Source organism: Numenius arquata, chromosome 11 (genome assembly GCF_964106895.1).
Source record: "Numenius arquata chromosome 11, bNumArq3.hap1.1, whole genome shotgun sequence".
NCBI classification, from domain to species: domain Eukaryota; kingdom Metazoa; phylum Chordata; class Aves; order Charadriiformes; family Scolopacidae; genus Numenius; species Numenius arquata.
Genome location: NC_133586.1, coordinates 3,187,555 through 3,215,147, shown reverse-complemented (window position 1 = coordinate 3,215,147; position 27,593 = coordinate 3,187,555). Strand labels below are relative to the sequence as shown.

The window sequence follows — 27,593 nt, the reverse complement described above, 5'->3', positions numbered from 1 at the left end:
GCGCAGTCTAAAGAACCAGGAACATCACCCCACGTTCCCAGCCTCCACAGTTATGAGCTCAGGCACTGAACTGGCACCAGCGTGAATCCCGGCTCCTGCTCCCACCAGGGAGGTACAACCCTGCTGTGGAAGGTGCTCCAGCTGCAGGGTCTTGCTCGGATTCATCCAGACGTGAGTTGCTAAGCTAAGAACAAGGCTGGATTTGAGCTGTTGGGAAATGCACACACAGGTTGCCCCAGACCACGAGACACATCTCCAGCCAGGGTGACACTGCAGGGACACCTCACAGGTCCCTCTCTAACAAAGCCAGGCAGGCAGAGAGGTCCCCGGCCACCCTCCCCATGTTTTGAGGGACAGGGTACGGCCCAGCACCTACCAGCAAATTTCCCAGGGTCCAGCCACTCCCAGCACAGCTGCAGGATCCCTCTTCCACGACAACATTCTCTCGGAGCAAGAGCTGTAACAGACTGAATCGTGAGACAAATTCTACTCTTTTTTTTTTTTTTTTTTAAATATTTTATTAATAACCCATTAGTTAAGGAATATAAGGACAATGTCTTCTTACACTTTAACACTAAAGAGTATTTGTGGAGTAAGAACAGTCTCTGAAGAAAGAAATTTATAATTAGGTACAGCATGGAACCAAACACAGACACAATCTTCAAAGGAGATCAAGTTCTGGTTACACATCCTTATGCACTGTGTAGAAAATTAAATGAAATTTCATTTTAAAATACAAGCAAGGGAATACAGTAACAGAACTAGGTGGTAGATTTCTGCTGGACTAGACACCTCTTTTCTAACAAAAGTATTGATTAGAAAAGACACGATGATCCCTTCAAAACATCTATTTCTAATGAGATCAAAAACATATATAGTGCTCTATTAAAATGGTTGCTTTCTTACACAGCGTATTTCACGGGCTGATCTCAGGACTGTTAGCTAGTAATGTAAAAAATTCTCAAAACCTAGATTATAAATTATCTCATCTGAACTATTTAAACCAGAACTTTGCTGTCTGTTAAGTACGAAATCAAATCCACAAAAAGTCGAAAGAGATTTTTATCCGAGTTGTGTTTCGTGTAACAAGGAATTAAAAGAAAGAAAAGGATGAGAATTGTGACTCTCGCAGCAGCATGGGGAATATACAGTTGTGTAGCCAAACGGTAACATTAATACTACAAAATTATGCCAGTGAGACAAACCTGACATTTTAACAATGTAAAACAATATACACCAGCAAAAAGTTGAACAGCAATAATCTTTAGTGTTACTGAAAGGAAGAAAAGGGAGAAAGGAGCCCGATGTGTAGGAACATATATTAAGTACAATGAGTAATTAAAGGTATCAACAGTTTGTGTTGTCTGTGAGAAATCTGCAAGAAAGCTACTTATTTCATGATAAAAAAATATATGCACTGGTTGTTTCAGCTTTACACATAAAAATGTGTATTTTCTGTCTTCTTCCATTCATTTCTAGCTGAGACTTGAAAGGTCCCAGGTGCGTTCGGGACAGGAGGGACCTGGGGTGCAGCTGAGTCAGCCAAGGCCACCCAGCACTGCCTGGACACACGTTCCTACAGGGAACAGCTTCGCTGCTGCCGGTCAGGGGTGATATCCTGGTTCCGAGGGAACTGCCTTATTTCTGCAGCTGAGGTCTGGCACACCACGGGCACCACAGCGCTCGGACATCCAAACGCGGGCAGTTTCACACTCCGGTACAATTTGGTGGGGTGTAACGAGAGCAGAGTAAGCCTCAGCGTTGAGGAGGCAAAGTATTTTTGTGATGCATAAGTAGAATTGTTTGCACTCCTCTGCATCTCCCCCAGAGCTCTCAGAGCATGTAACTAACTTGGTGATTTCATGATCGGCCCAAGGTGATGCAGGGGAACGGTGTCGCCCTGTGACTGCTTGTGTTTGCTTCGGTGACAGGCAGGGACAGCTTTTAGGCAGATCAGCAACGTTCACCCCGTGGCTATATGACTGCTAAGGTCAGTACGGACAAAGCAGTGGGTGCATATACAAAGGAGCACCCCAGAAACCATGGCAACTTCCTAAATCAGCCACTGGACTACGTTTTATGCCCGCAGGCCCCTGGATGGAAAGCTCAGGGCTGGTACGTGACCTGCCCCAGGTATAGTGTCACAAGAGGGAGTTGAGAGGAGAACTCTGGTGCCCCGGTTGTGCCCACTGACAGTCACACTCCCCTTGGTGCTGCCCTCCAGCAGCTGAGACGCTCAGGGAAAGCAGTCCTTTGCCATGCTGTCATGTTGGCAGGCGATGACTTGGTTTTGGAGGTGAAAGTAAGTCACCAGGAGTTCCTCCTTCCGCACATCAGCAGTGGCAACATGGCTTGTATAGGGTCTGTTCTGTCACTGGGGAAGGGCAAGGACTCTTCCATGAAACTACCTGCAAACTGAGGTCTAGCTGCAGAGATCCCCCCCACCCTCCGCAGCTGGTGCCTGATACCCCACAGCTGGAGGGTTTATACCTCTGCCATTGCATCCGCTCCCATATAACTGAATTGCCCTTATTGCCTGCAATAACACTTCACCGCCTTATCTGTAACCCTGCTAAGTCATCAGTTTCAAAGTCTTGTAGCAGTGAGTTCTGGAGGTTAATTACACACTTCCCCTGCCCAGTTATGATTTCTTGCCTTTCTAGCTCCTTGCTCTGGTAGCGCACACGCACTAACTCCTGCCTACCCGGCTCACTGGCACCGATTTCCAGTCTTTGCGTCACAGCACCTCAGAGCATGGAACGGCATTTCTGAGACTCCTCGAGATACCAAGCAGCAGCTGGAGCAACAGAGCAAGTGAAACGAGTGGAAATAAAGCCGTTTTACCAGAACGGTGTGTCATACTGGGAGGAGGCGCTGTAGGATGGGGAGAGGTGGAAATCCCAGTATCCTTCCCAACAGAGTACAGGGAGGCTCAGAGGCAACTCCTCTGCTGAAGAGCCGGTGCTAACAGGGTTTGATGGAGGATTACAAGGACATGGGCTGGTCCAGCTCAGCTCCAAGCACAGGGCGCGCTGTGGCTCTTCACAACAGGGGCAGGAATAGGATGCTGGTGGAACACGGTTCTCCTTGCTGCAAGCGGTGGTATCTCAGTCCATGTTTCACCACAAAAACCACCACAAATCAGCACTCAGCTCCCCGTATAGCTCTGGGGGAGTTTCAGTAGGAAAAGAGGGAGATGGGCATCTTTTCCCTCATTTTTTAATAAACAAATGGCCAGATGTCTGAATCCTCCAGGAAGGCTGAACATTTACCAAGCCGATGAGCAGAATTACCCACGCTTGTTACCCCCGAGGAGCTGGTCCAATCTGTAGCCTTCGCAATCAGACTCTGAAGCCTGGAACAGGGCAGAGACAGGCTAAAGACAAGGTAGACACAAGTTTACCCCACACCAGAGGTCCAGGCTGAGAGACACGTCAGCAGTAGGCAAACAGCGCCAGCAAGGAAGTGTCAACCAGATGATTTTCAAACGTTATCTGTAATAAATCCAGACTGACTGGTATAAGAGCGAAGATTTATTTTTAATTTTTAAGCTCTGGTGGTGCTCTGGTCTTTAAAAAAGAAAGAAAACCAAAGCACTTTGTCCAGGACTGTCAGAAGTGACTAGAAAATTTCACTTGTTCATCCCAAGTCAGCAAGTCCACTGCTTAGAGAAGGCCAAGAGCCACTCTCTGGATATCAAAATTATCTGAGATGTCTCCACTTGGGCACAAAACAAAGAAACAGATGTCCCCAAGATCAGAAGTTACTTTTGCAATTGTTGGTTCTTTTTTCTCTTTGCTAGTATAAGCTTCTTAAGGAAGGATGGATCAACATCCCTCCAACTGAAGGACTCTCCTTTGGCAAGCTCCTGCAAAACACAGTCCTCCAGAGAAACACAACCCACTTCTCCAGCTGTAGGAGAACGACACTTAGAAACAAAGCAAGAGAGACATCAGATCTGCAGCACTAGGCATTAAAAAAAAAAAGAGTCAACAACCAGTGCAAACATATTCTTTAGAAAAAGACAGTATAAGAATAAGTTAAAACCTATAATGGACTATAACAAAAGAGTAGATCTACTGCTTTTTTTTTCTCCAACAGACATGAGGTAGTTGTGTTGTTAGGGAGGAAAAAAACAAAGAAAGAGAGAAGTAGTAAAAATGCTACTCTATACCACACACTACTCCACTTTATAAAATTAAATAATATAAAGATGTTCCAAGGAAATAAAAATACATGTTGTACATTAAAAGGACAGATGTGTACCTAAAATATTAGGTACAAGAACCTACGTAAAACAAAGTCCAGGTTGGTGAAATGACCCAGACACTGAAGAAGGTTCTATATAGTACAAGTTGTTAGAGGCACTCGTAGAGTGTGTAATAAAAGGCCACTACATCAGCCTGCTAGTAATAGTTACTGCGGTAGCGTACAAAGAGAGCCTTATAATCCTTTTAACCACGGGAGGGCAGAAAAGGTTGGTGGTTACAGCTCACAGAATTTGTTTGGGTTGGTTTCCACCCCCTTGCGGGACTCCTGTGACAAAATTCATCCCAACGCTGCGGGCAGTAGGTAGTGCCGAGGCGGTCCCTGGTGAAGAGTGAGTTGAGAAGAATCGCTCGGTGTACCCTGCCTCATCCCAGCTTTAAAAGACGTCTCGCCGGTCACCTGGAGGACTACAGCGAAGTGACAGCCCCAGTCTAACGCGGAAGGGTCTATTCTAGCCGTGGTTTCACGTCAGACTTTGGCAGATAGCTTAATCCTGCTCCCATGAAAACCAAGTTACTCATGAGCTTCAGTGGGAAGAAGATGGGCCCTTTCCAATCACCTGCTGATTGTAGGTGCGGGCGATATGTACAGCTGACAGGGCCGGCTCCTGTTCTGGTGAGATGCTGCACCTTCTTAGCTCCTGCTGGGCTCAGTGAGTCAAGGGCACGCAGTACCTCCCAGGGACAGGCCCTTACTAGTGCTTCTAGCTCTCCCATGATCAAAATCAGATTAGTTCACTCTTCTAATGATTGTGGACACTTGCCATGTTCTCAGATGCTGAGGATGAACTGGTTAAACCAGAGTTACTACAGAGGGGGGCCTCCTCCAGGGCTGGGGAAAGCGATTGGCACTTGACTGGCTGCACATCCCCCCCACCTTCCTGGATGGAGTCCGAATCTCCGCTCTCCACTGAATCCAGACTTTCCCCGTGCCTGTGGAAGCCATTGGTGAGCCCACGGATGCAAACGGCCTCTGTTTCGTTAGTCTTTCTGTCGGTACCTAACAGCTCGTCCTGGGGCCGAACCTCAGAATCGCCCGTGCGGTCCACCAACCCTTGGGTAGCATCCCGCTGGGTGCTGGGAGAGTTGGGAAGAGCCAGCTCTCCAGAGGGGAGCTCTTCAGGCTCCTGGTCCTCAGTTTCCGTCTCTTCACCCTCCAGAGTGTGCAGCTGGGAGTCGTAGTCTCTGTCAGAGGCTGAAAAATCAGAATGGACGATGACCTCTGCTTCCACTTGGTGGAGGTTGGCTGGCGGATGGCTTTTCTTTGCTTCATTCTGTTAACAAACAGGTGGGAAAAAATAAAATAAAAACAATGAAAAGAAAAAAAAAGTTAAAGTAAACGAAATTCAGATAATTGATGCTGTGACCCAACCAAGCACTGAAATGTATTCCTTTTAAATCCCACGGAGTGCAATGGGATGTACACGTGCCTCTATTAAGCATTATCTTGATATGTTTCTCAGTCTTAAGAAGCATCTCAAATCTCCTCAGGATCATTATTCCTATATTACATTTGGGAAAGCAAGATCCCAAGGGAGTGAAGTGATTTGCCCGCGGTTTCTTGGCAGGCTGGAGCAAGCATTCCCCCAAGCCTCTGCCAAAGACCACAACTTTCAACACCCACCAGTCTGTTTCCATATTAAGGGCTGGATTTCTAGAGGGCGAGTGGGCAGCGCTCTAAAAAACCGGCTTCTGAGACAGCTCATGATACAGATCCACAACAGAAACCAGGAAAGCAAAGGGAGCCCTGGTGTAATTTTGGCTACTTATCACAAAACTTTTGTTTTGAGTCCTGGTCACAGCTTGCAAAAGTTGGTGTCAATTCAAGCACTTTAATTCAGAAAGAAACCGGTTGGCTCTCCTCCGCAGTGCTCAAGTGGAGTTTAGGATACAGGTGTCCACAAATCCGCATAACAAGCAGGTCACTCTGCTTGATTATCATTCAATAAATTAACAGGCAAATTATTCTGGAAGCTCACATAGAGCTCTCTAGGCAACCAGTGCTCAGATTCTGGGCTGAGTGTGGTTTTGTAGCAAGAAGCCAATTCAAAGTATGGAAGTGAGATATCCCACGTGCAATTTGCGCTTCCTGTTGAAGCCAACTTTGTGCATCATTTACATATTTTAACACTTTTCTCCTTTTGTTGACAAACTCTGATGGGTAAAGCTGTGCTGTAAACGGTGCCCTGTAATTGGGTTGTAAAACATTGTCTTAACTCCATCCACAATGTTAATTACATCCTGTGTATAATTGATTTTCACACTACTATCTGGGAAGGAAACATAGGTAGGTTACATAGAAGTATTTGCTGAGGGGGAAAGTGGGGGATGAACTTTTTTAAACAATAATACCAAAGAAATCTTCTGGTACAGAGTCAATCTGAGCAGATGTCAGCTCGCTTTGCTGGGACTGTGGCACAGACATGATCCTTGTACAAGCTCTCCCAACCACGGGAGTGCATGTTTATTGCAAAGAAGCAGTAACAGAAACAGGATTTCCTCCCAATCCACGCACACCCATAAAGACAAGTGCAGTGGAAATTGCTCTACCCTATCGGGAGAAGGAGTTTAAATCAACCCTTGATCTTTGACTCCTTTTACAGGCAAAAATGCAATACCTCCTCCAGGCGAGCACGCTGGAGATCTTAATGACTGTGCTGAGCCTTGCAGCTCCTCACTCATTCGCAGGCTGCCACAGCAAAGACCCAAAGCATATTCCTGGTGCCCGGCTCTGGCTCCTCAGGGACCGGGACTGTCACAATCCTACTGACAACTGAGCTGTCAGAGCCCACTTGACCATCACCAAAAGAACAAGCCCCCAGCACAGGCCCTCAGGGGCTGGCTGGAGTCAAGACAGACCATCAGGGGAGAACCAAGGCTTTGAGCAACGCTTGGAAAAACCAAACAGCTTTTACTCAAATCCCATCAGTCTCGCTGGCATACACTGCTATATCCAGGGAAAAAAAAAATAAAGCCCGTGATCAGCCAACTAAAGCTAGCTCGGAAAAGAAAATATTTTCTCCTGTGCTGGAAAAAGGAGAAAGGGAGATGGGGAGCATAAATGGAAAAAAACACATCAGAATACACAAGTCAACACATCAGAAGACACCCACCATCACGGCATCGTAAACCAGAGCCTGTAACAAAAGCTTCTGTCCTGCGCTGGAAGGGAGCTTCAGTGATCCGTTCACAGCAGAGAGAGGCTCCTTTGTGATCGTGTCCCCATATCTGGCAATGCTGTTTGTCCAGGGCTGGTTAGCTGATTTATTCCATGAAGACTGCAGGAGAAAATTAGGAGGAGAAAAGATCCAATTATCACAGATAAGAGATTCTTAACCTCATAAACCTGAAACAAGAAGCAGCTTGAAAAAAAAGACAATTTCGAGTTGGGGAAAATACTATGGTGTTAGAAGACGTAAGTTAAATGCAGAGATCACTTCTGATGGCATCGAAATAAAGATGCTGCCACGGACTGGCACCGTCACCCCATTACAACAGGCTTCACTGCTCTGTGACATGGCCTGGTGCAGAGCAAGCGGATAAAAGCTGCCAGATGGTTCGCACCCAAAGTGGCCTTTCCACTGATTCTCCAAGTCTTAGGCCAACAGGTACATCACGGCACAAGCCATCGCTTACAGGTCCACTGAAAACAACTCCCCGCAAAGCTACAAACAACCCAGAGCAGCACGAGCCTACCGAAAAACAATGCAAAGCTGGAAAGCAACTGGGACAGTGGAAAGCTGGAGCAGAACGATTAGAGTATTTGCTTTGGCACAAGCAATGCTCTGCAGCACGGAGGAGGACCCTCACCTGCCTGCGCTGGCATGAGCGCTCAGGTAAGAGTTGAAGACAACGCTAAACTGCTTGCTCTGCAGCGCAGACACATTTCCTGCTCTAAGCCAGGGCTTGGGTAAACACTCTGCCATTCCCCACCAACACAGAGGCACAAAACGGGGGGCCTTCGGTTTTTTAAATTTTTTTTTTTGCAACAGACCACCAAGCAATTCTTAGCTCAGCTTTAAATCCCCTGGGCAACCAGTGTTACCTTGTTTGTAGATCTAATTAAATTATATGGGCTGAACGCAATTTGTTCTGGGTTCTCTCAGCTTCCCCTTGCAATAAACTGTTGAATGCACACCTCTGTGTATGGGAAATGCGTGCCTTTAAGAGCTGAAGTTATTTAACAGCTCAGACTATTAGTTCACAGGCAGAAAAGTATTTTCTTTCCAGGTTTTGATTTTATTGGGCTGTCCTGTGTATACCTGAGCTCAGCCTCGCTGCTGACTCAAATATATAGACATATATGCACACAGGCACACGCTCAGATTTAAGGCACACATGAGCCAGTTATCTCTGGGCTCATTCCACGGATGTTACACGTTGCCTGGATAGAAGAGAGAGGACGACGCAAGGCTGAAGGGAAGGAGAAAACCCTAACCTGACACAACTGCGAGTGTGCACACAGAATACTGGCGGTGTGAGCAGGACGGTTGTGTAGGGTGAAGATATAACAGCGCATCGATTCAAACCCACTAACCACCTATTGCTCGCTGTCAGGCAGGAGAAACCCAGGTTTCTGCGCTGCGTATGTGGACGTTACTTACACAGGCCAGACCTATTCCAACAACAGCCAACGTAGCACGAGTCCAGCCGAGATGGCAAGGAGATTTCTGACATCAGCCTGACCTTGCGTGAGTCATTTGACCTCCTTGTGCCTCGGTCCATCTGGCTGGAAATTAGGTAGAAATACACGACCAGATGTTGTATGTGAGCCAGGCATTCCTAAGTCAGCAATTTAGCAAGAAGCAAATGCTACCTCGTGCTGTCGGTGCTGGCAGAAGGCACATTAAAAGCGCTCATGTATGCGCCGAAGAGCTGCCGGAGCCTTTCCCGAGCACTCTCTGTCCACCCCAACTTCAGTGCCCAAGGGGCTCAACACCTCGTGGGAGGCAGAGCAGCGTTACATCCCAGCTCTAACACCAAGCCATAGGAGCTTTGCTGCTGCCTCAGGATCAAACCTTAAGAAAACAAGTAGAAAAGGCCTCATTTACAGGACAGGACCCTGCAGAACAGTGATGTCTGAACCCAGCACTCTGGGTATCAAGCATTTGCTAATTTAGAAGTGGATGCTGGAGGCAGCGTCTTTACCATTCCTCTCTCTGAAATCCTCAACAATATATTCTGAGCCAAGAGCATTCCCTAATTGCTCCCTTTCTAAGTGGACAATCATTAAATTACCGTTTAATAGCAAGAAACCAACCAAGCGATCATACAGAGCTCACAACAAGGAATATCACTACACGCGAGCACTCGAGGAACATGTTCAATTCGCTTCTGTTGCCATCTGAAAGGCTTTCCGCAGCTACGTCGCTGACTGATGGCTTCTGCGCCTTTTCCAAGGAACATACGTTACTGAGCAAATACTGCCTGGAAATTTCAGCTTTGAACCTACACAAATATGCGCACACGCACACAAATGTGTGTCCTATTATAGATGCTCACATGCGTATTTGCCATCAGAAAGATCTGAGCATCGTATGCGTACACACACACACACAGAGCAAACTTGAAAACCTTCTTGCAGGCATCTTGTGAATACCAAAAAACGTGGAAAGAAACAGGCAGCTCTCCTGCAATCCCCAAAGGACCATCTGTTAGCGGAAACGTCAATCTGCCATGTTTACATAGGTTTTGATGACTCTGGGAACAGCCTGTTCGGCTCTGGCTGAAATTGGCTGCAACGAAGAACAAACTTGTTTTGTACCAGTTTGCAACTTTCAACAAACAGAAAAAACCATCAGCCACACAACATGGCCTATATCCCACATGTTGTTCAAGCACATTATGTCTGAGAGGAAAAAAAAATAAATCCCTCCTGGGGCTTAGTGTCTAAGGTTGGGCTCTGGCAATTAACTCGAGGTCTGTTTTCATCACAGACACGAAGAAGGTCTTGTGTGCCTGAAAGCTTCTCTGCTTTTTTAAGCTGTACCTTTTGCTGTAATAAATGATACTTTTTCTTTCTACTCGATGGGGACTAGTGAATGGCTGAAGGAAGACAAGGAAATGTCCTTTTGGTTTTTACAACAGAGTAATGAGGGCAAGGAGTGTCAATCTAATACTAATTTAGAGAGGGAAAGATCCCTTTGTCAGTTCACTGCAAACACAAGAATGAAAACTAATAAAAACATCTTCCAGTAAAAGGTGTTTCCATTACAGCTAAATCCTTATCAAAGCAAACAAGCCTTTTCATTTTAGCCTTTTTATAGAAACTCCAACTGGTAAAAATGTGCCTAGATCACGTTACCTTCTCAGTGACAAGTAATGATTTCATGCGAATATATGAGCTGAGAATGAACGTGTAGGAAACGTTGATCTCGAAACCTTCCCTGTTTTATGAGGACGGTTCTTTAAACTAGCCTGAAATCCTTTGGAGAACAAGGCTGGGGACACTTCGGATGTGTCCAGCTTTTAAGGGTGTCGCATCGGAGAAAAAGGGTTCGTTGCTGGGAGTGGGAAAGCTCCATGCCACGCAAACACACAGCATCCCTGCCCGTAGCGGGGCTTCTAAACAAGACACAACATAACACAGACCTCTCCCCCCGCCAGATAAAGGAGAATCTCCGCCAGCTGTCAACGGCAGCACAGCCCTCATCTAAAACTTTTCAGAAAACATTAGGACTTTTTTTTTTTTTTTTTCCACACAGAAAAATTTCAACACGAAAATGACAAACAACCCGGGTAGATCCAAGTTCCCTGATGCGTTACAGCTTTTGCTCTCAAAGTCATTGGGATGCTTCATGGGAAATGCAGTCCTCGTGGGGAGGAGGCCCACAGGGAAGGAGCACGGGCAGCAAGCAAGGAAGGATCCAGCTTGCAAGAAGCATAACCGCAAACATTTCCAAGCCAAAACGCTTGGGTTTGGCTTCATTCAATGAAAAGCTGAAGTCTTCCATGGAAAGCAGATGCTTTTTAACATTCTCCCCCACCCCCTAAATTGCTTGGCCCAAAAGCAGCAGTGACAGAGATGTCTGGAGCAGAGCCATTTTATCATCCTCAGTCCATCTGTCAGGGGAAGCAGAGCTGCACCACCACAGCCCGTGCGTTACAGTGTCATTTATAGCACGGGCTACTGAGGGCATCGGTCTGGGGGTCACCTGAAAGGGGAAGAGAGTAAGAGAGGAGAATCACTTGTCAGTGTGTTTACAAAACCTCACGTGTGACCGCTGGGGAACCCCAGAAAGGAAGGAAAAGGGCCCACTAAATGGCCGAGCACACTCCTGCCCCATGGAGCTGTCAGCTGGCCAGAGGGGACCCGTGCCAACAGCTCGGCCACAGCAGCATCTTGCTGTCCCACAAGCAGGAGCAGAGCGGCCAGAGGGCTCCCATGGGCTCTCCAGTGGCACAAAGAATGTCCCACCTTCCACTTGCACCATCCAGCACCCCCAGCATTGCTTGTAACAGCTCGAGAGGAATCACAGCCCTACATTTGAAGGAACTGGTGATCTTGACTTGAAAACACATAAGGGGACTTCTCAAAACCCTTCCCTGCAATTCTTTGCAGGAGTCAGTTCGAGTCTCAGCATTGTCAAAGACTTCTTGCCCTCAGTCTCACTGTTCTCCAGTCCCCACACCTAAAAAATGACAGTCACTCATGGGGACAGTCCCTTCTTTGTGCTTGTACGTCTCCTAACAACACGGAGCCTCCAATCTCCACTGGAGCCTCTGGCTGCTGTTAAGAATAAAACCAATAAAGAATAATCCATGAAATGCTAAGGAACGAGCCAGCACGTGAAAAGCCTGCAAGCATGGGAGCAGCTCTCATTGCCACCGCTAACGGCAAGTGCTACCAGCCAACACAAAACAAGTTTCAGGAGCGTAACTTGAGGACAGAGGGCCCAGCAGGCAACTGGAGAAGGTCACATAGGCCTGGAGCTGCTAGTTCCTTGGCATCACAGCTACACAAACCTGCCCAACAGCAGCGGCAGCATTCTGAGTAAGAGTCTGTCCCAGCCAACATCTGAGCTCTGTGGTGACATGATATGCTGTTAAATAAAAAGGATCTTCGAGGCATTTCTCACTCCCTTTCTTCACTGACTTGGACTGCAACTGATAGTTCGCGACCTAGAGCACCCTGGGGAGCTTCCCCTTGCCAGGCTGGACCAGAAGTTTCCTCCCACAAGGATTTTCTCTTTCCTGTGGCTCCATCACATTCCTTGCTGTGGGTTTTCACAACCCTAACCACAAACAGCACGAGAAAAGAAAAGAGAAGGCAACAAAGGAGGCTGGTCATTGTGGGGTACAAAGCTCCCAGCAGCACGCAGTTCCAGGCAGGGTCCCTGAGGGCTTTTGGCAGCCCAGCTGAAACGGCCACTGGAAGACACTATTTGCAGCTCATAAGACAACCCAAGGAACCCACAACCCACTCTTGGGCCTTGGCTAGTAGCATTTTGTCTACAAGCCGGGAGATACACACCCCCCCAGCTTCACCTCACTCTGATTTACCTCTGTTGTGGGGACCTGGTGTGTGCGCGCTGGTCTGGCCGTGCTTGTGAGACCTGCCCAACTCCCTGCCCACCCAGCCAGGTAAAATCCCGTCGCCATCCAGACGTGTGGCCTCTTGGCAACTGCAGCATAAAAATGTTTGTGGCCTGAGTCTTTCCACCCTTGATTATACATGTCAGAGTACAGGGAGGATGCAGCGGTGCTCAGGGCTGGCTCAGGTGGCACTTCCAGCAGGAACTGGGCAGTGGAGGGAGCAGGGTCTCCTGCGTGGGAGTACATCTCCCTCCAGTGCCCACTCCCAGCAACGACAGCCTGTTGCTCCCGGTCACCACTCGAGCTCTACTTCACCTGCCAGGTCACACGGGTGACAATGCTGCTCTCCGGGTGGCTGCGTGCGACTGCTCCTCAGCGACCCGTGCTTCCCTACCCACATCCATCAAAAAAACAAGCTCTTTATTCTGCTGGCAAAAATCCTCAGTGAATTTAACTCTCGGTGGCCTTTCCCCATGCAATTAGGGAGGCAGAGACACTAAAGCCAGAATTGCCCTTCTCCCCGAAGCTCTGATATCTGAGCATAACTCTGCTGCCTGGCACTGCCAGCCTCTGCCACAGACGCTGGGGGCCCCACGCTCCCAGGCTAAGCCCCGAGCAGCCAGGCCTTGGCACTGCCCTCTCCAGCCCGTGGAGAAATCTGCACCCGTGAAAATCTTCATGTAAACCTTTGCAGAGAGGATCACTGCTTTGGAAGAGATCTGGATATGCTGCCCCCAGAAAGGTCTCCCAAGGGAGGGAACTTTCCCCCGCCCCGACCTGTTCTCAGGGTAAGTCACCATCACTGAAAACATTTGTTCCTTATTTAACAGAAAGAGCTGTAGGAAATTCCTCACACTCTTCGGCTTGGGTCCAGACAGGCAGCAACATTCCACCGAAACCCGTAGATGCGGCTTGGCTGCAAACCACCTCCCTCTCCTTCAGCTGAGCGCTCATCTGCCACGGCACGTGGGGACGGCCAAGAGCACGGCTTCAGCTCACAAGACTATTAAAGCCAGCAGAAGACGTTGGGTTTCCAGAAGACCATACCCAACAACACCACCACCACCAGCAGCAAGGACTTGTCTCGTGGTGAGCCAGGTATCCTGAACTCACCTTCCCTCCGGTGACACGCGCGCACATCGTTGATGCAAACATGAAATCCCATGCGCTCACAATGCATTTGTTTTACTGAACCTCCTAATTACTTTACATGCTCTCCCTGGGCTACAAAGAGAGACATAAACTGATTAACTAAATTAGGCCAATTAAAGGTTCCCTAATGGAATGAAATGTTTCAGGCGAGCTTGAGAGAGGAAATGGGCAGAGAGGAGTGAAAGACAATGCAATGTCAGGCAAACCAAGGAGGGCAGGAAAAGACTGCTTCAAAAAATAAGGTTCACAAATAAACCACAATTTCATCTTTTGTGTATCTTCAAGAGTGCTTCAGCAAACCCAGCATTTATGGACAAAGCTCCTTTTACTCTAAGCAAAAGAGTATCCTGGGAGGCAGAGGATCTACTCTGGACATCACACTTTCTTACACCGTTTCTATGCCACAGCAAAGAGCAGCTTTCTGCAGCCCAAAGTCTGGTAACTGCTTCTCCAGGGACGAAGGGTCACTGTCCCAGGAGGTGAAAAGGGGTGGTAGATGGCACTGGGATCCCAAACTTAGATCTGACAGCCAAGACGGAGCCAGTAGGTTTTACAGAGAGGGAAAAGCATGGCTGCCCAGCATCAGCCTGTGGCCTGGACTAACAGCACCTTGCAGAGCCAGGACAAGATCAGATCCTGACTTTCCATCAACCACAGACCAAGCAAAGGCTCTTGCCTAGGGTGGGAGCCCAGCCACCATGCACGGGTCCTTACCTTCCTCTTCCCATGGAGGACGTCCTCAGGGAGGCTTGTGTGGATGAGGCTGTGCACTTCTGTCAGTTCTGTGATGTCCCCCAGGGGCACAGGTGCATCCTCTGGGAGCGGTGACATGAGGGACTCCAGCTCATGCGAATCTGAGGTGGCACTGGGAGCTGCCACCCCTTGCCTGCTCCGGTGGTAGTAAGTGTGGTTGCCGGCTGCCTGGGAATCCAGGCCTGGTAGAGCCTCCCTGAGGGAAAACAAGCAAGAGGTGACATCTCTCGTGAGCCTCACTTTCCTCTGTCCCCAACAGCCACGGACCGTGATCCCCTCCAAGTCACTTAGCTTGTCCTTGTGGAAGTGACCAGGCCCAAGCCACTGCTGAGGAAGGAGATACTCCATCCACATCCTACAGTTACAGCTTTTGCTGCAGTAACCTCTCCTCAGAGGCATCTCTTCACCACCTTCACTAACCCTAGAGCTCACACAAAGCACGGTGCTGGATGCCACCGCTCCCCTTACCAGCAGACAACACAAGTCCCAGCACCAGAGCAAGCGCTCTCTAACCCCCGCCCCTGGGGACATGTGTCAGTCCTGTCATCTCTGCTTCACAGGTAAGAGACGCAACAGGACGGAAAGGTTTGGTGGCCACGTTAGGATGAGACTTCAGAAGTTTCTTGTTACTAGTCCTGAGATCTGCTGCCAGCTCAAAGCTCTTCTCAACAACTAATAAGCTGTTTTCCAATCACGGTCTGTCCAAATGCTTGTGGCTGGATTGAGACCCCTGGGACAGCCGGGGGCCTTGGACCCAGTCCAACCCACCTTAAACCAGTCTGTCAGTCACTGGGAATTCTTTCATCATTTTCCCAACTGGAAGTTAACAAACCTTTTCCAAACATCCTTACAGCTGTCTGACCTCAGAAGCGTAATACTGTCCACACTAACACATGCAGGTAACAATCTGGCAAATAGTGGTTTTCTCCCTTTTCTTGGTATTTTTTTTCTTCTGTAAAAAAACCTCTTAGTCTAACAAAGCAAATCAGAGAGAAATTACTGAGAAAATACATCAGCGAAAAGATCACACTAAATATGCTCCTGAGCTAGCTAGCACTCCTAAGACTCTATCTTTGTATTAACTGATGTCACATACCACGTCCCAAACAGCCCAGCTGAATACAGGGAAGATGCTCACAGTGGTTTTTTTTCTCCTTCCCCATCGGCCTCCTTCACCTCCCGCGAAGGCGAGGTGACACCTACCTCTGCTTGCTGTTGCGGAAGCTGGCACACATGCAGAAGAGTATGCAGAGCAGCCCCAGGCAGACTCCCACGATGATTCCCGTCACAGAGTGGATGTCCAGAACATCTAGAAGGGGAAGGACAGATATTTCAGCTGCAAGCAGGAAGAAGGTACAAAGTATCTTACGTCCAGAGAAGCACCATTTCACTAAAACCAATAAGTGATGCCTCTATACGCATAAAGGAAGAAGATTAGTTGGCAGTGATCATTTAGAGAAGCTTAAAGCAAAGTGACATTTATGCACATTCATTAATTTCACGCTACGCAGGTCTAGCAGAAAGGCAGCAAGATGCAGGTTGCACGTGCCCTTCCACAGGAGCTGGGATGGGGAAGAGAGACGAAGTTCTGGGGGATGGGTTCTGGAGCTGCCTGTGGAGCCGCACGTCTGAGGACCTTGCCGTGACCCTCTGCACTGGCCCACACACAGTCACATCTCTCAGCCTGAGCGGTGACATCGGGCCATTGCTCGGCAAACAGAAATGCCGCTGCTGACAAATCACGGTCTTCAGCTAAGCGACTCGCTTCCTGCACCAGGACAAGGGGGAAATTCCTACCAGACAACTTCTCCCGGAGGGTGTGCACGTCCTTCACGTTTGAATAGGGACCAGAGCCCACAACCGTCTTTGCTCCCATCTTGAAAAAGTATCTGGTATCACTTTCCAGGCCATGCACTTCAGTGCTGAAGATATTTCCTAATAAAAAGGCAAGTCAAAAGAGGTTTAAAATATGCAGTGTCAAGAGTATTCACAGGCTGCGGCAAAGCCACAGTGGAATTCTGTTAGACCCTCAGAAATGAGGGATTTTGTGTCATGAGCTCTAAGAGGTTATTCATACACCTCTTTGGTATTAACAAACTTGCTGCTTAAAGAGCTGACGCTACAGAGTGTACGTGGTGTTGCTGGCATACATTCTCCTGGGAATTACTGTATCTGCAGGATATTTACTGGATGGTAATGGCTATTTCAGCCCTAGACTTGCATGATTTCTCAGTAATCCTGTCCCTGGACTCTCCTAGATGACCAGGAGCAAGGCCTAGCACATGCTCCAAGAAAGCTGGCAGCATGAGCTCTTGAATGTTTATGTGCTCAAAGTGAGTCAAAAATCAGGGCAGCCAGATGGAATAACCATGGCCCTGAAGGCAAGGAAGGTGGCAGGAGGAGGAGGACCTGGTGGGGTATTATGGTACCTCGAGGAGGCTCACCTTCTCGCGTCAGCAAGGTCCACATGTCGTCAGGCTGCGTGTTGTTGGCGTTGTACAGGATGAGGTACTCCACGATGATGCCATTGGGCTCAGCAGGGGGGCACCAGTGCACCTGGACAGCGTAGGGGTTGAGCGGGTGCAGCCGCAGGTCAGATGGAGGGGTTGAGGGACCTGAGAGAAAAGTAAAGACCCGGCATGAACAGCAGAAATGAGAAGAGCAGCATTGCACCTGAAGGGCATGATGACTGCTCTGTGTCTTCTGTGAACCCTTCTCAGCGGTGCCACGGTCCTGTTTTCAAGCATAAAATCCCCAGTGACCTGGGTGGCCATACATCTCCTCCAAACAAGCTGTGGAGAGCGCAGCGGGGAGGCTACTGAGCCCAATACAGGGCGTTGTGGCCAACCAGCCAAGGGAAACATGACAGCACTGATGAAGCCACACAGCTTTGACACCGCAATGTTGGTCATATTTGAAAGAATGTCCCTAGTGCACCCCTGCTCCTCATTGCTTTCTTCTTGGTGCAGACGACACCAAGCTGGGTGGCAGTGTTGATCTGCTGGAGGGTAGAGAGGCTTTGCAGAGGGATCTAGACAGGCTGGATCGATGGGCTGAGACCAACGGGATGAGGTTCAATAAGGCCAAGTGCCGGGTCCTGCACTTGGGTCACAGCAACCCCAGGCAGCGCTACAGGCTTGGGGAAGAATGGCTGGAGAGCTGCCTGGCAGAAAAGGACCTGGGGGTGTTGGTCGACAGCAGGCTGAACATGAGCCAGCAGTGTGCCCAGGTGGCCAAAAAGGCCAACAGCATCCTGGCCTGTATCAAGAACAGTGTAGTGAGTAGGACCCGAGAGGTGATCGTCCCCCTGTACTCGGCACTGGTGAGACCCCACCTCGAGTACTGCGTCCAGCTTTGGGCCCCCTACCACAGGAAAGACATTGAGGTGCTGGAGCAGGTCCAGAGAAGGGCAACGAAGCTGGTGAGGGGTCTGGAGCACAAGTCTTACGAGGAGAGGCTGAGGGAGCTGGGGTTGTTCAGTCTGGGGAAGAGGAGACTGAGGGGAGACCTTATTGCTCTCTACAAGTACCTGAAAGGAGGCTGTAGAGAGGCGGGGGTCGGTCTCTTCTCCCAAGTTACAGATGATAGGACAAGAGGCAATGGCCTCAAGTTGCGCCAGGGGAAGTTCAGGTTAGATATTAGGAAATATTTCTTTACTGAAAGGGTTGTCAGGCATTGGAATGGGCTGCCCAGGGAGGTGGTTGAGGCACCATCCCTGGAGGTATTCAAGAGAGGAGTTGACATAGTGCTTGGGAATATGGATTAGTGTTGGGTGGTGTGGTGGTGTGTGTGTGGGTTGCGTGTGTGGTGGTTTTTGTTTTTGTTTTTTTGTGTTGTGTTTGTTTGTTTGTTTGTTTGTTTGTTTGTTTTTTTTTCATTGGTTGGACTAGATGATCTTAAAAGGTCCCTTCCAACCTCTGTGATTCTGTGATTCTGTGATTCTGTGATTCTCCATCCTAGTCCCAGCTAGGAGCAGGACACACCACACCTCCAAAGCCCATCACTGCTGTTCTGTGAAGCTGAATGCCAGAGCTCTTCTTGATGAGTGGGATTTCTCTGAACCCAGAATTAATCCCACAGTAACATGCTGTTACATGCCTACAGGAGAGCCGGAGAGGGACTCTTTGTCAGGAAATGTAGTGACAGGACGAGGGGTAATGGTTTTAAATTGGAAGAGGGGAGATTTAGATTAGATATTAGGAGGAAATCCTTTACTGTGAGGGTGGTGAGGCACTGGAACAGGTTGCCCAGGGAAGTTGTGGATGCCCCATCCCTGGAAGTGTTTAAGGCCAGGCTGGATGGGGCTTTGAGCAACCTGCTCTAGTGGAGGTGTCCCTGCCCATGGCAGGCGGGTTGGAACTCGATGATCTTTAAGGTCCCTTCCAACTCTAACCATTCTATGATTCTGTGCTCATCTCTGTTTATGGAGGACCACTCCTTCAATGGGCTTGAGAAAGCCACGGGGATGCTTGGCGCCTCTCGGCCTTTTAAGTACTCAGGGGCACCAGAGCTTGGAGGTGATCTGAGATCATCACATCTCTCAGGGACACATCAGGAGGGATTTGACAGAGATTCAAGAAAAGCCAGGAGAAATCAGGATTCAATTCCCATAAATACTCACGGTCAGGAAGGGTGAACCGCTCCACCACACTGCCGAAGGGCCCATCGATGCCAACACCATTGGACTGCACGGCAAACTCATACCTGGTGTAGGGCTTCAACCCACTAATGAGAATGTCTTCATCCGAGCTGCCGAAAAAGGACATATTCACAAGGCCATGAACACTGGATGGTTCTCCCACCAACTGCCACCTTGGTAGCTTACCAGAAGCACTGTAAGAGATTATCCTAAATCCTACAGTATTTGATTTTTCATCTAACGCTTCATCTCCTGCAGTCACGTGAATGCAAGAGCACTCAGGTCCCAGCTACAGAGCAAAGTAGGTTCCCAGCCTCCAGGACCATTTTTGATGAACTTGCAGAGAAAAGCTTGAACACACAGCCTGGTTATAGGCTGAAAACCCGTTCAGGAATCCGGATTTAAAATACATCCCCAAATCATTATAACTGCTTAAACTCTAGCAATTTTTAAACCAAACTTGTGAGGACCATCTCACAAATCACGAATGCTTTGAAAATGGCCGTAATTTCACTTGGCTTTGTTATTAACAGGGAAACGAGGATGTAAGGTCCGATCAGAGCAGAGAAGATGCAAAGACCAGTCTGTAAAGGATCCCCTGCTATTTAAGTCATGAAAAAGTCTCAGTGCCACATTTCACCAGCTCTGAATGTACCTGTGACCAAGGCAGACCTTTCCAGCATGTGAAACACCCAGAATTTTGCTCAGCACCGGAACTTCCATAAAGGTTCCCCCTGCCGTGTGTTTATTACTGTCATGAGTGATACCTGGCAGATGAACCCACTTTACCTTGTGTAGTACGTAACGAGAGAGGCATTTTTCAGGCCCCAAGGGCTGAAGCGCACAGTGTAGTTGACAATCTTGACTGTGGTGAAATCAGGTTTCTTCCACCTGAGCCATATGGAAGTTGAGCTGTTGGACTCTGCATAGACTTGGACTGGAGGCAGCGGAGGACCCTTCTGCAAAGGGGGATCTACGGTGCAAGACAAAAAGGAAAGAGACGTGGAGACGTATGTGACACTAAGGCAAGGGACAGTCACCATGGACACAGAAAACAAGGAATAAAATAGGTCTAGGTTGTAAAGTCTGTACTGATAATGGTGGCCTCCAGCGTAAGCCTAGATGCCCAGCTTAGTCCTTCTGTGCATGCAGCGGTTCATGCTTTTCCTCACGTGTGGGAAAGATCACAATGAGGATCCACACACCAAGGTGGTGGCGTGCTACTGTGGAGCACAGGAGGCCAGCTGCAAAGCCACCCACCCAACAGGCCCACACCCAGACTGTTCACCATCCCATAACCAACTGGCAGAGCTGAGAAAGGGGCCTAGGTCTTCAGAGCTTTTACTTTCTTTCTAACACTGCACAAAGCCTGGCATGCTGCTAATTCATGTTCTCAATTCTTTGTAACGTAAGAGATGAAACCCAGGTGATTTGGCATTTCCAAGACCACCCCTGAGCCACCATCGGGGACAGAGGGAACACAGTGAAGGTCATCCACACCCAGTACAAGAACCACCCTAATGAGAAAGGGGATATTCTGCTCCTTTCTCTCCTTCCTGAGATAATTCCTCCAATGCTATTTGCAATGACTGTCAAAGGGCGTTTCCTTATACTGGGGTCTTCTCCATTTTCGTATTGTTCATCTTCTGTAACTTTACCTCTACCCTTCCTTTGAAGCCACATGCCAAGCAGAAGAGACAGACAACAAACGAAGGGCATTCCTCACCTACTGCTGTCGCAGGTGCCTTTTCTGTTTTGCCCTTCCAAACTGCTGCATAACCATCTTCGTGCTTATTGAATGCCACCAGCTTCACCTCATAGAGTTTCCCAGGAGCTGGAAAAATCAATCAGGGTTTGTCCGGGGTTATTTTTGTCACCACCCTTCCCCAGTTAGACATGTTTTCTTTGATCTGACCAGCTTTTCTCACCATCCATGGAAGTAGCTTAAACAGAGTTGTAGTTGCTAAAATACATCAGCGAGCCCCCCCCACCTTCCTCTTACAGGCTTCACATTCAAATGCCATCTCACAACTGGTGCACGTATCGTCATGGCTGCTCTCTAATTCTCCCCTCACTTTTTACAGAAATTATCAGCAGCAAATGGACTTACCCCAACCACCAAGGGTTAACCAGTGTCATGGCCTGTAGCACATCATCTCGGGATCTCCTGATTTTTCTCCCTTGCAAACTATTAAAGAAACCTACACACGATGACTCCTCTCTCTCCCTCAATGCATTGCTTATTCCTGAGGAGCGCGGACACCCTCTCCTCTCCGAAATGCACCTCCCATTTCTAAAGTCCTTTCTGATTTATCCCCTGCCGTGAGGATCTTCCTTCCAGCAAGTCCTCACATGCCCCGTTAAGTCACTGTCAGCTTTTGTTGCACAGTGACTATTTTTCCTCCACAGCAGAGTTTCTTGATTTGCAATTAGAAAAGCAACAGCGCACACAAGACCCACACCAGAAACCTGTGGGTCCATCAGACAGCCATGGGGAACATCACACTTTGACCCCAACTGAGCTGCAGGAGAGGGTGCGCTGTCTCTTAAGCACTGCTGCCCTGGTCCAAAATTCACTTCCCTCTTTCCTCCAGCCTTTCCTCAGCTGAAACACTCCTCTGCTGTGTTAAGTAACATCTGAGGGTTTTTTTTTAATGGAGATGTTTAATCAAGGAAACAACTTGGGAGATGCAAAGTTCTCCAATAAGCTTCTCCCTTCAGCAGCCAGCCCATTCAGAAGCTCAGCGAGAGCAGTCCAGGCTGTCTTTGGTTGCCTTGGCTGCAGCGCATTGATGAAGTTTGTTAATTTGGGACGTGCCCGTTCACTCCCTGCCCTGACAGATCACTGCTCTCTTTGCCAGACAACGTAAGCAGAATAAAACCTTTCTTATTGATGCCAATTTTATTATTACTGCACTGATTACGCTCCCAGAGGCTAATGGTACCAATTACCAAAGGCTTTCTCTGCTCCACAACACATGTTCGCGCTCAGAATATAAAAACAGTTCAGCCACATTTTTCTCCCTGAAAGAATCCCAAAAGCAAACAGAGTTTTGTCTGCCTCCAAGGCAGCCTGATCTGCATCTCCACACTCTCCAGCCACAGGAAAACGCTTCAAATCCACACAAGGGGGAAAAGGCCAAAGGGTGCTCAACTTCCAAATGGCTGAGACCCCGGGCTTGGTGGAACAAAGAGCCCCAGAGCCCGTCTCTCGCCAGGACACACACTCCGCCTCCTGGCTGAGCGTTTGGCTGGGCTTCACTGGGACACGAGCTCACGGCAGATGACGCGATCCAAAACCATGGGGAAGAGCTCACAGATGTGACCCAGCTGTGGGCAGCTCCTGCTGGAGAATGAAGTGAAGGAAAGGACAAGTCCTCCATCTCCATCCCCGGGTAGGATCAATACAGCAGCCACTTCCACATGAAGCCAGAGGAGCTCTACTACAAGATCAAGCAATTCACATTCTGAAAAGAGGGTTATTTTGGATTTCCCGGTCAGAGGCTTGGCTTCAATTTTCATACACAGGCCCAGATGTTCAAGCTCTTAGAACATGCAGACATAAAGCTCTATCAAGCTGTCAAGAAGCTAGTAGGCAGCACGAAAACAGATGTATTTCACTGCATTCCATCATACATTAAATATAAGCAGAATAATCCAGTCCAGATCATTTCAAATCACTAATCTGGATGACTGTGTAATATATCCAATACGCTAAATATGTTGTTTCATTCAGTTTTTCAAGGTGTTCATGTTGGCCAGATGCCATATGCCATACTTTCCTGTAAGTGGGAAAATACCCTGATCTCCAGGGAGTCACTCCCAGAGGAATGCACTCCTCCTTCATGGGAATGTGGAAGACAGGATCGGATCAGGATCAGATCCTTACCGTTTATTTTTCATGGCAATTACGGCCCTGGTAGTTGCACACCATTGCAGAGACTAAACTGCTAGAATGTAGATGGAAATGAATGAGAATTTCTCAGGGAAAAGCCTTCCTGGTGATTCAGGATGGCTTCCTTTTGATTTTGTGGGCTTGTGAAATTGCTCTATTTCTTTTGTGCCTTTAAACAGCTGCCCACCTCTCTCACAGGATTTCAGAACATACCTCTCAGACAAGACACAAGGCATGTCATTAGCAATATCGCTCTAAGGAGACATGGTTTGCTCCAGAGGATAGCACTAGCATGGCAGAAAAGTCATCTTTTATTTCAGACAGCTCAAATGGAGATAGCTGGGACAAAGGCAAAATCAAGAAGGCAGATGTTGGGGGTAAGGCAAAGGATGAGGAAGCCTGAAAGACAGAGAAGAGGACAGAGAATCCACCTCTGTCTGAGGTGTGCCTCAAAAGGAGCTGTCTCCCCACACAGTGCTTCCTGTCTTGCCCTGCTGTGCTCCTGGGAAAAAGAAAAACCCAAAGAAAATAAGGAAATCAAAATCGAGCTCTGCAGGAACAACCAGTGGGACAGGAGTTTTGTCTCTCAGGCCACCCCAAACCAAGACAAGACAAGGGACAAGAGCCTTGGCTTCAGTGACACTGCAGAGACACGGAGCCAAGGGGCATTTAGTGACTGCGTTGAAGCAGTACATACCCTCCAACGGGGAAGCTGGACCTCGTCTGCACTGGTACGGTATGCAACCACGTCTGAGCTACAGCCTTGTATTCCCAGTGCCTTATCCTGGGATTTCCTGATACCATTTCAAACACTGGAACAAGCTCCCTGGAGCGGTGGTTGATGCCCCGTGCCTATCAGAGTTGGACTAGATGATCGTTGTAGGTCCCTTCCAACTGAAGTATTCTATTCTATTCTATTCTATTCTATTCTATTCTATTCTATTCTATTCTATTCTATTCTATTCTCTTTACCCAATTTGTAGTTTCAGCCATGACACCTCTTCAACAACCCACCTCCAGTGGGCCAGCCTGGGCAAATTTCCCTCTCCCACCCGAGCATGCCATTCACCAACATTCAGCCCCCTTTCCCTGACATCCAGAGATACTCCCAAGAGACAGCGTTGGGTATTTTTCACTTGTTTTTACAGAGGGATCTTAGGAGAGGTTTCCACTGCTGTGCTCCCCGGGCAGACATCCATGAGCTGGGAAATCCCTGTGGCTGATCCCAAATCAGCCAATGTGCAGAGGCATAGATCACGTTAGGGCTGCCAACCTTTCCCAAGGTGTTACCCACTCCGCCTACAAGCCCCCTAATGCAGATGTAAGTACCTGCACAGGGTAGTTCCCTGCCATAAACCTAAACCCTTCTAAATTCCAGTCACTCCTCCTCCTTGCTTTATGTCCAGACCCCCTGCCTTTATCTGCACAGCCAGATTCCTGACCTCTTCCTTTACCGTACGCGTGCAGGAGCATGTCATTCACCAGCATAAGGGGGAGAAAAGAGAACATCCACGGCTGGAAGAAACCCGAGACACTCTTCCTGACACGATGATAGCCGATACACAACCACCACATCATAAGGAAACCATTAGGGCTTGACGGATGCCCAAATTTAAGGAAGTAATTATAGAAGAACAAGCAGCCTTCTCAGCATCACCGTGCCAGAGCATTTGGAACCAATTCAGCCCAGTCCCGAGCCCCTCTGCTAACTGCCTTGCCAGTGGTTAGTGCAGCGCGTGATGATGTTCACATGTGGTTTCCACAGCGTAATAATTACAGACCTAAATTCTTCAGAGAAACTCATAACTGTTAACACCCTCGCAGTGGCAGGATGGCTGCAACATGGCTGGAAACCTCCTTAGCGATGACACAAACTGTCTTTCCAGGTGCTGCAGCCTGACCTTTACACCATACATAATATATATGCCAGACGTGTAAGATGAACCAGCACGAGAAACACTCGCCCCGCAGTCTCAGCTCACTGGGCAGTAACAGGGATGAAGCATGAAGTGGGGGGTGGAAGAACCCTAAGAAGCAGAATCCTGTTTCAAGGTTGCATCTGCCATGACTCTCTTCTCTCTCTCCATCCTGTATCAATGGGCAAATCAACTAATTAGTATGATCAGATGTTAGAAACGTAACTCCTTATGGGAAACACCAAGCGCAGGCAGATCTGATTGTGGGGCAGTCTTGCTCTCCAGCCACGGACACTCAGTCTTCTACCTCTTTTCCCTTAGGGGGAGATGGAGGAAAACACTGACCCAAAATTAGCACACTGTGAATTAACCCATCTCTGCACTTTATTAGAGAGAGATTTTAAACAGCATTCAATTATGGAGCTTCTTAGAAATACACAGGGAAAGAGAGATCATTGCCCTGACTAGAGATTTTAATCTAGGCACTCTTTATAGTGACACAATTAAAAAAACCACTAATTGCTCAGATCCACTTATTAGCGTATACTAAGTATATTAGTAGCCCTTCATTAAAAATGCAATCCCTGCTACACTGGCGTCAGAAATTTCTTTGTTTTAAACTCTGCATAGAACAAACTCCCCAGAGCCCCACTGCAGAAATGATCTTGGGTGCTCTTATATAAGACCAGGATCGTGTGAGATTTTTTTATCTGCCGTGAAGCAGATAACTGAGCCTCTTGGAAGCATCCCGGGACTGCTACAAAGCACAAGAGACAGACCCTGCGTTTCCACACCAAGTGCTAAGAAGATGTAAGCAGCTAACCTAGTCGGGTCAGCTCGTACTGCTTCACTTTCTTCTTTAGTTTTATGGGTCCTACGTCCCAGCTCTCATCTTCAGCACCATCCAAAGGGCTTTCATCGCTGGACTCCTCCGGGCCCACTTCGCGGTAGTAGAGTTTGTAGCCAGATATCTGGGCATGGTTGGCTGGGGGCTGCCACGTTATCAGGAGAGACTCCATCTTCGCTCGGACTTTTAATTCTGTTGGGGCAAATGGAACTAGAAGAAAAGACAAGAGAAAACCATTGAGCCACTTGTCTCCATTTCCTTACTCTACTGAATCCCTCCTGTCCTTGGCACTGAGGGAGGGGTGTGAGGAAAGGCTGTCCTGTGAGTGGGATGTCTCCGCAGTCTGACAGAGTGGTACAGTTACGCTCTACTGTTGACTTTACCCACCGGGTGATACAGGAAAAAACAACGTCACAAAGCCACTATGGGAATTTCTCAATGTATTCTAAGATAACACCATCTTTAACCACTGCAGGAGCCTGGCTTGGGCTCAGATCTCTTTGGCAGAATTGTCTATCCACTCCCAAATGCCATAACACTGGGGTTTGGGGGGTTTGTTTCTATCTTTCTTTCTTTTTTAAGAATTTTCACAGCTGCACATGGAGGAAGGACCAGGCAAGCAGCAAAACATACAGAGGCTGCCCAACAGAAAGATAAAATTGGGTACCAAAACCAACGGTTACAATTCCCTAATGAAAGCAAACATCTCCAATCACACCTCGAGTTCCCCAATACCCTGCACACCCCACCCCGAGTCCCAGGCACCGCCCAGCCTCCTACCATGCGTCTGGTTGTCTCTGTCAGGGGTCCGATGCTGGGTCCACTCCGAAGGGGCGCCGTAGCCCACGCTGGTGCTGGCTGCAATGCGGACTTTGTATACTTTGTTGGGATGGAGCGAGTAGAGAGTGATTTGTGTTTCATTTCCACCCACTTCAATGGAGGTAACCTGATCTGCTGGAACCAAGGAGACGCCATTGAAAACGTGGTTTTTCCAGTCACAGGGAAATACATCTGAGCAGCCACAAAGCCCAGCGGCTTGGTTTTGCCCAGTGCAATCTCACACCACAGGGAAAAACCAGAACTAAAGACCAGGCAGAGCCAATATCCCGACTGACAATCTCCATCACGTTCAAACACCAAGGCTGCCCAGAGGGGAGCTGTCAGAAACCATCCTGATGTGACGGCAGAACGTGAGCACAGCCAACGGTAGCTGATGGTATGTTCCAGTGCTTCTTATTGCTGTATTTAAATCCTCACTTTAATTTGAACCAGAACCATCCAGCAGCGTTACTTTCTGCAAAATTCACACCTTCACCACACCAAACTGAGGTTTTATCACTCCCTTTTCAGCCCACCCAAGTTCATAATGGAGATAACAGGAAATTTAAACTGAGAATGGCCTGGGATTTTCACTGTAACAACTAATTGATCTTGCTGAAGATTCATATTGCCTGTTTGGTGAACGAGGTCTCGCCTTTCAGCTTCACCTGGTGTAAACTCAGCTGGGAGCACCGTCCCTGCTATGTAACAGCATATTGCTGAGTGTGATCCCTGGACTGCAAACGTTTCCAAGGTTTTACGATGCCAC

General features: G+C 48.3%; 1 protein-coding gene across 1 annotated transcript in view; it reads right to left on the bottom strand.

Annotated features, from left to right (window-relative positions):
* Positions 1–5,011: 5,011 nt before the first annotated feature.
* IGDCC4 (immunoglobulin superfamily DCC subclass member 4) overlaps positions 5,012–27,593 on the bottom strand; it is a 100,216-nt gene continuing 77,634 nt past the window's right edge. Inside the window, exons 10-20 of the mRNA XM_074156497.1 lie at positions 26,786–26,959; positions 25,982–26,215; positions 21,074–21,181; positions 20,137–20,320; positions 19,330–19,457; positions 17,153–17,323; positions 16,506–16,643; positions 15,912–16,017; positions 14,670–14,904; positions 7,382–7,546; positions 5,012–5,542 (exon numbers count right to left, since the gene is read on the bottom strand). Of these exons, the coding sequence (XP_074012598.1) occupies positions 5,012–5,542; positions 7,382–7,546; positions 14,670–14,904; positions 15,912–16,017; positions 16,506–16,643; positions 17,153–17,323; positions 19,330–19,457; positions 20,137–20,320; positions 21,074–21,181; positions 25,982–26,215; positions 26,786–26,959 (2,174 nt within the window). The remainder of the gene's footprint in view (positions 5,543–7,381; positions 7,547–14,669; positions 14,905–15,911; positions 16,018–16,505; positions 16,644–17,152; positions 17,324–19,329; positions 19,458–20,136; positions 20,321–21,073; positions 21,182–25,981; positions 26,216–26,785; positions 26,960–27,593) is intronic.